Source organism: Sinocyclocheilus grahami, unplaced genomic scaffold, assembly GCF_001515645.1.
Source record: "Sinocyclocheilus grahami isolate Dianchi unplaced genomic scaffold, SAMN03320097.WGS_v1.1 scaffold424.1, whole genome shotgun sequence".
Taxonomy (NCBI): Eukaryota; Metazoa; Chordata; class Actinopteri; order Cypriniformes; family Cyprinidae; genus Sinocyclocheilus; species Sinocyclocheilus grahami.
The window spans coordinates 732,187-739,960 of record NW_015505603.1 but is presented as its reverse complement, the minus strand read 5'-3'; the positions used below and the strand labels follow the sequence as shown (position 1 = coordinate 739,960).

The 7,774-nt window shown below is 40.3% G+C and overlaps 1 protein-coding gene across 1 annotated transcript; it reads left to right on the top strand.

The window, feature by feature from the left end:
- The first annotated feature begins 287 nt into the window (after positions 1-287).
- On the top strand, positions 288-2,029 carry LOC107551450 (ankyrin repeat domain-containing protein 34C-like). Its single transcript, XM_016233053.1, has one exon. The coding sequence runs from the start codon at positions 288-290 to the stop codon at positions 1,881-1,883; it is 1,596 nt and encodes a 531-aa protein (XP_016088539.1). The 3' UTR covers positions 1,884-2,029.
- Positions 2,030-7,774: the final 5,745 nt, after the last annotated feature.

Here is a 7,774-nt window from a genome sequence, read left to right as displayed (position 1 = left end):
ACAAACAACACGCAAATTCAAAGTTCCATTCGCACCTGATCCACCTGTCAGTTCAGCGTCTCTTCCAATAACTCATTCCTGCGCATTCAGGCTGCCACCTGGTGGCTCTTCAAAACAAACAGTCTAGTGATTTCATGCAAGGTTTAACACATCAACATCACCTTTCCTTATCTCTAAAATTTGAAGTGTTTGTGACATGGAAATGTCTCTGGGGTCTGTTTGATGACTGTAGCAGCAGTCTGCTCTTGCCTTGCAGGACTGAGGCTGATTTGGGTCCAGTCTGAGTGATGGCTGACGTGCTGGAGCTCAGGACAGATGGGAACTCTCTGCTGAAAGCAGTGTGGCTTCGGCGTTTGCGCCTTACAAGGCTTCTCCTGGAAGGTGGGGCCTACATTAATGAAAGCAACGATCGTGGAGAGACGCCACTCATGGTGGCCTGCATGTCCAAACACTCTGACCAGCAGAGTGTCAGCAAGGCTAAGCTCGTCAAGTACCTTCTGGACAACAAAGCTGACCCTAATATCCAAGACAAAGCTGGAAGGACAGCCCTTATGCACGCATGCAGCCACAGGGCAGGACATGAGGTGGTCTCACTTCTACTGACTAATGGGGCTGATCCAAGCCTGGAGGACCGTCATGCATCTTCTGCTTTAGTCTACGCTGTCAATGCAGATGATAAAGAAACCCTAAAAGTTCTCCTTGATGCCTGCAAAGCCAAAGGCAAGGAGGTCATCATCATTACCACTGACAAATCGCCATCTGGAACCAAAACCACCAAGCAGTACCTGAATGTACCTCCTTCTCCAGAGTTGGATGAGAGGACCTCATCTGCACCTTGTGCCTCACCATCAGAGATAGATCTTCATGCATCACCATCTCCCAGCAAAGAGGAGGAGCAAGACACTGTATTCAATTTTCAAACAAAATTTAAGTCAGCCTCAAACACAGCAGCCAAACTTTCCAATGGATTTACTTCCCCCAGTAAGAAGCCCGTGAACCCCAAGAGGGCTCGTCTACCCCAGTTGAAGCGTCTACAGTCAGAGCCTTGGGGTCTGATTGCCCCCTCAGTCTTGGTGGCTGCAAATGAAGAGAGCAAGAGAGTCAACTCGGATGAAGATGTTGTTGCAGGTGTCAATGGACTGAGCCTGTCTAAAAGAGGCACTTTGTCCCGGCATAACAGTGTGGATGGAAAAGATATCTTGTTTCCGATGGTGGGAGATCAGACCACAAAAATCTCGCCAACTTCATCCCTTCCGACATCTTCCAAAGTCTCCTATGAGAGATCTCTGGCACAGCACCAGCCCCTCGCACGACGTAGCACTGTCCCCACGGAGCAGGAGGGCTTTGGAGGAAACTTGGGGCCAGTTAGCCTCAGAGACACAGTGCACCGGAGGAGACTAGGGAACGAACACTACGACTCAGACTCCCAGCTGTACTCAGATTCCAGCATGCTAGACTTTCCTAAGGCACCTCTGGAGAGGAGGAAGCTCAATACATCCCCTCTTGCTATGCTTACAGGCTCACGAGAGTCCTTGGACAGCAATCCCAGTACCTCCTCCCCTAGCACAGCCAGATGCAGAGCACCTGGCCTACTGGAGCGGCGCGGCTCTGGAACGCTATTGCTGGACTATATATCCCATACCCGCCCAGGTCACCTTCCTCCATTAAATGTCAACCCTAACCCCCCGATTCCAGATATAGGGGCAAGCAGCAAACCCTCATCCCCACTTGCAGCAGGTATCAGACCAATAGCGCCCATAGCACCCAACTCACCAAAGAGAGGCAACCTCAGGACGAAGAAGAAGCTTGTGAGAAGGCACTCTATGCAAGTGGAACAGATGAAGCAGCTTTCAAACTTTGAAGAGCTCAACCATCAATCATGAAACTCAGTCTCTGTAGATGTAGCAACTTTAAGATCATAAATATACGTCTTAGATTTTGGATAATGTTGATGCTTAGGCAGGTGGAAAACAGGTGGTACCTGTAATAGAATTGTAGGTAGTTTGCAATGAATGTAGCCATTTAGGGCAAAGGGATAATGTATCAAGAGGTTAATCTACTTGCTAGTTTCAATTAGCAAAAAGAGAATTTTTGAAAAAGCAACTGAAAACTAAACTCTAATGAAAAGGTTAGTTTAGATTTAATATATGATGTAACGTTATAGTGTAAGCTTAGACTGTCACTTCCTACCACCCACAGAACTCATTTTCAAAATAAATGTTGGTGGAAATGGGTTTAACAACAGTCACAAAAATACAACAAAGAAGTGTGCAATTTTCCATTCCGCAACAAAGGTAGTGTTTGTCCTCTTAAAGAGTAGGTGAGAGAGTGTGCTATTATTCTCTTGCGAATGAAGATTGAATTTGGCAGCTTGACTACAGCTAGTTCTAAGCTTGGCTCTTCTGCTGCAAACACAAACAGAGACAGAAATATCTGTATATCTTCAAAGTCTAGACATCTCTCCATGAGATTCATTAAGGCAGACAGGAGAGTGAATACAAAACCATACTGTCAAAATGGAGCAGAGAGGTCACCAGATCATACCCATTAAAAGAAAGCATTCCATTGGCTTCTGATTATAAATCTGGAGGTCCTGCAAGAAAAGCAAATCGGGTTGTGAATTGTAGCAAGAAGAGAATTTTTCTCTTATCGTTATACTTACAATATGTTAGCTTTTTAATGTTGATGTTAATAATGCCTTTGTGCAGATGTATCATTACATGCATATCCTATCTAGAGTCTAAGAAATACTGACCATCTGTGAGCTAATTATACGGGAATCTGTCTCTTGTAATTGATTACATCCTACATCAGTTGCAATAATACATTGCAAGTGTAATTATGACTTACTTCGTAAAGCAAAGATGACTCATATAGTCATTGAGCCCTGAAACCTTGCTAGGTTGACAGTCTTTACATATATAAAGTGTCAGTTCGTTCCATGATGAGTTCAAGAGATTGAATGTTTGTAGCTAATTAGAGTATAGTGCCTTTGAGGAAGAGTAAACGGTGTTCTGCATCACATATTACTTTTAATAAAATATTATTAAGCAGCATTTGAATCACAATATTAGAATCAATATGCTGCAAGTAAGAAATCACATGACAAAAATGGCTAAGTAATACTTTGATCACAGAGTATCATAATATATTTAGGTAAAGTCTGTAGCGGAACATGCCTTGTGATAAACCATTGACTATTGTACAGACAAATGTAAACATAGGTTTATCCATTTGTCAGCCAATGTTATGTGGTAGAACTAATGTGCTAATGTTAAACTTTTTGTGCAAATGCAAAGTGCTTCAGATTCATTGCTGCTATAATGTTTAATAATGTTTGACTGCACATGGCTGTCAAATAGTAAATGTTCTGTAGTACTAGAGTTAGCTGGCTAACTCCTCACTAATTTCCCCGGAATTAAGACATTAAACATAAGCAATCAACAGATGCATTTAGGCTTTGGGTCTGTGATTATTAAATACACACATGCAATTCAATAGTAAAAAACTGAGATTAAATTATTAAATTGTTACATTTAAATGATCAATGAGCCACAAATGAGACCATGTGAAAAGGTTTTATCACAACTGTCTTATATTAAAACTGTGAGGCATACTATTGGTTGCGCTCATGTTTACATCGTTTGATGCATAGTATTTTTGTATGTAGTATCTTGTATATTTTGAATAAATGTCTGTAACAAACTGTACAATCTGGTCTTTCTAATCACAAAGCCTGAAATTTCAAATGACCGTGAAAGCACCTGTTATGTTGAGCAGGACAGACCCATTGTTGCAGCATTCAGATCCCTAGTTTCAGATCTGTGTCATTCTCCTTCCCTAAAGGAGCTACTGGTTTAGATTAGTAGTCACTGTGGTCATAAAAAAGTAGAAATATGTGGGTTAAATTGATTGTAAATTTCAAAGAAGTAACAACGCAGACATCTCCTGAGACGAGACCCTTAACTGTAGTCAACTAGTTTCTTCTTCCAGATCTAATTCACTGTAAAGTGGAAAGTCATAGGAAATCTTAACAAACTGCAATAATGGATTGTAGAGGGTCCTCTTCCAAAGGTATAGTTTGGGCTATAAGTATTTGTTCAATTGTGAACGAATGATTCCAGGATGGAAAATGCACACGGAAAGCCAGAATAGGTGTTAACAAGTAAAATCTGTTGTTTTCTTGTCAGCTTGAACCAAGACATGTTCACGGACAGAATTGTCCCTCACTAGCTCATTTATTTTTTGCTTGTTTTTCACACCATTCTCTGTAAACTGTTTACTCTGACTGTTGTGTGTTAAAATCCCTGGATAACCTATGGTGTTTGTTTAGCATTTACCATATGAGTAATTGTTGACTAAGCTGATTCCTTGGTTGTTCGTAATGCTCCTAAAGCAGTAATTCCATAAATAGGTTGTTGTAAAATAACTTAATAACTGTTGTTTATATATCCAAACTGTGATGTTATAAACCACGATAAAGAGATGTTTGTTATGGATGACCAGAGGTAGACAGTAACGAAGTACATTTACTTGAGTACTATACTTAAGCACACTTTTTGAGTATCTGTACTACTTGAGTATTATTTTTTCTGGAAACTTGCTACTTCAACTTCACTACATTTGAAAGACAAATATCGTACTTTTTACTATATTTATATCAAGGTCCCCAAGTAGAAAGTCGTTATATGTACCAGTTTTTCCAGTGTGTGCATTTTCAGATTCACTGAACCCTTTTTTCTGCAAAAATCCGGCCTGCGATCTGCCAGGACCTTCCAGTGTTGCCAAGTTTTACAGTATTTCTAAGCCTGCAGTTTTCCGCCTAGCTTTGAATGGATGTTTGGCTGATTTTTTACACAAATCTGGCAACCTTGGGACCTTCCCCACTAATGCCGAGTTCACACTGCACGATTTTCAAACTCGTCGGATCGCCGTTGTTTTCACACTGCGTGACTATCTGGGATAGCATTCAGTTGCTGCTGCGTTCACATTGCACGATGGATCGGCGACAGGGGGTTTCACATTGCATGACTTCACAATAGGAAGAATCACTGACAGCTCTGTCTGGTGCAGGGTTGCCAGGTTTTTGCTACAAAACCCGCCCAATTACTACTCAAAACTAGCCTGAAAATAGCCCAATTGCTTTTGAGGGGTCCCCCAGTAAAAATCACATACAGGGGGTAAAATACACATTTTTTTGGCGGGGTTCTCCTGGTACAATTCACATTCCAGGGCCTAAATATCACGTTATTGGGGTCGCTTCAACCTGCTGACATAAAAAACAACCGGCGGCAATCGCGGATTTGGCACTTACGCAAACTATGTTTCATATAACTCCTCCCCGAACTTCCCGTTGCCCTGTATCTTGCTCTCTCATTGGCTGTAGGTCATCGCCGATGTGTTTTTCAGTCAGAACTCATTTCACACAGCGTGATTGTGAATCGCCGACAGCTCCAGATATTTAGCATGTCAAATATTTCACGGGCGTCGGCGATTCCCTCAGATCGCGTCTTTGATAATTAACACTGCGTGATTGTCACTTGTGTGAACGCGCACCGATTTGCCTCTGATTTTGGGCATTTGTCGGCAATTTCGCAAAACCTGTCAGCGAGTGAAAAATCTGGCTAAAATCATGCAGTGTGAACTCGGCATAACTTGCAGACGGCAGACCACTGATTCGTCAAACCTGCTTTCCTGCAGTCTGTGTTCTTCTGACTTCTCTATTTTGTAGTAAGTAACGAATGTCAGCGAGTGAAAAATCGGGCTAAAATAGTGCAATGTGAACTCGGCATAAACTAATGTAAACGTCTGCGCTACGGCACAGCTAAACGTGCTCTAAAAAGGCAAATAAGATAATAAAAGACGAAAGAAGCACATATTTATAGTGTGGTGTGATCATCTGTGTGTTCACCACATTGCAGGGGCGGTTCTGGACCACAGTAACTGGGGGGGGGGGGGGGCACTTGTGCTTTTAGGGGGCACAATTTTAAAATTCATAATAAAATAAAACTAAACTACTTTAAGTAGCCTATTATTCATTCAGTCATTTTTCACCATGTCATGTATCGCTGCAATCTAGATGTAATCTATAACAATTTCAACTAAAATGAATGTTTCATTTATTTGACACATAATTTTGTATTGTAGTGTCAGAGGCATCATTTTTGAGGTGGCACGAATAAAGAAACTCTCATGCTTGTCATATGACACAGCAGCCACAAACAGATATAGGCTTATGTCTCTACTGAAAAAAAATAATAAATAAATAAATAAAACAATAACACCATCACAGAACATTTTAATGATTTCCACAACAAATAACATAACAAACATTACAAACCATCAATTTTTAATCATTAAATCCATTAAAAATGGTTTTCTGTATTTAATGTGAAGTTAATACAAATATAAATATAAAAAAACATATTAGTAAGTTACTAATTAGCCTATAACACTTTCATTGTACAAAAAGAGAGCAAAGAACGTTTACACTTCTCTCCAGCGAATTCAAGCACTCTCAAACTCCCATAATAATCTCTAAAGCGGTTTACACTGTAAAATTAATATATTACTTACATTCGTACATCTTCACTTTGTTGTTTCTGATGAGATAATTAGCCAGAGATTGCAGTCAGGCAGCGCGCGCAGTGACGAAACAGCGTGTTTCAGCGGTGACTCATCTGAACGCCTCTGATTGGTCTTTGTATTCATAAACTCAACTTAATAGTATGGGATTGGTTATAATGGGCAGCGCTTTAAAAACGTGTGTGTCTCTGGCTCTGTGCCAGCCAGCGAACGCAGATTTGAATTTAGCTGCTGGAAACTATCGTAGGCTATCTTTGGTCGCAAGACCGGGAAAACGCCTGTCTTTGAACCTCTCTCACTGTATGACATAGGACCACCGATTAAGAGCCACGATCACAGAAATCGCCACGATTGTTTCACGATGGCAATCTTTCGTCGGGGACAGCCAAAAATCGTGCAGTGTATTTTACATAGGCTTTACATAGGCAGAGGCTACGATCAAAGACCATAGAAGATAAATGATCGGCATACGGTAAAATAAAAATGACCTACACCTTGATCTACATGACAGAGAAAATGAATAGGTTTTTATTCTGTGTGAACTTGCATGTGTATGTGTTAACTTATTAAATTAACCATGTTTTTACTATAGTAACTAGTTTAACTATGGTATTTGCGGCAAAATCACAGTATCCACAAATTTACAATTCTCTCACTATAGTAACCATAATTATGTAATTTGTAGTAAAACTACAATAACCACAAATTTAACATACACTGAACAAAATTATAAACGCAACACTTTTGTTTTTGTCCCCATTTTTCATGAGCTGAACTCAAAGATCTAAGACTTTTCTATGTACACAAAAGGCCTATTTCTCTCAAATATTGTTCACAAATCTGTCTAAATCTGTGTTAGTGAGCACTTCTCCTTTGCCGAGATAATCCATCCACCTCACAGGTGTGGCATATCAAGATGCTGATTAGACAGCATGATTATTGCCCAGGTGTGCCTTAGGCTGGCCACAATAAAAGGCCACTCTAAAATGTGCAGTTTTAAGCTCATGAAAAATGGGGGCAAAAACAAAAGTGTTGCGTTTATAATTTTGTTCAGTGTAGTTTCATTATAGTAACTATAGTTTAATATTTGTAGTTAAACTATGGCAATACAAATGATAGGTTAATATATCCGTCAAAAATGGCTGCTATTAACATACATAAAAAAACCTTACAACTCAGGCCTACTGGT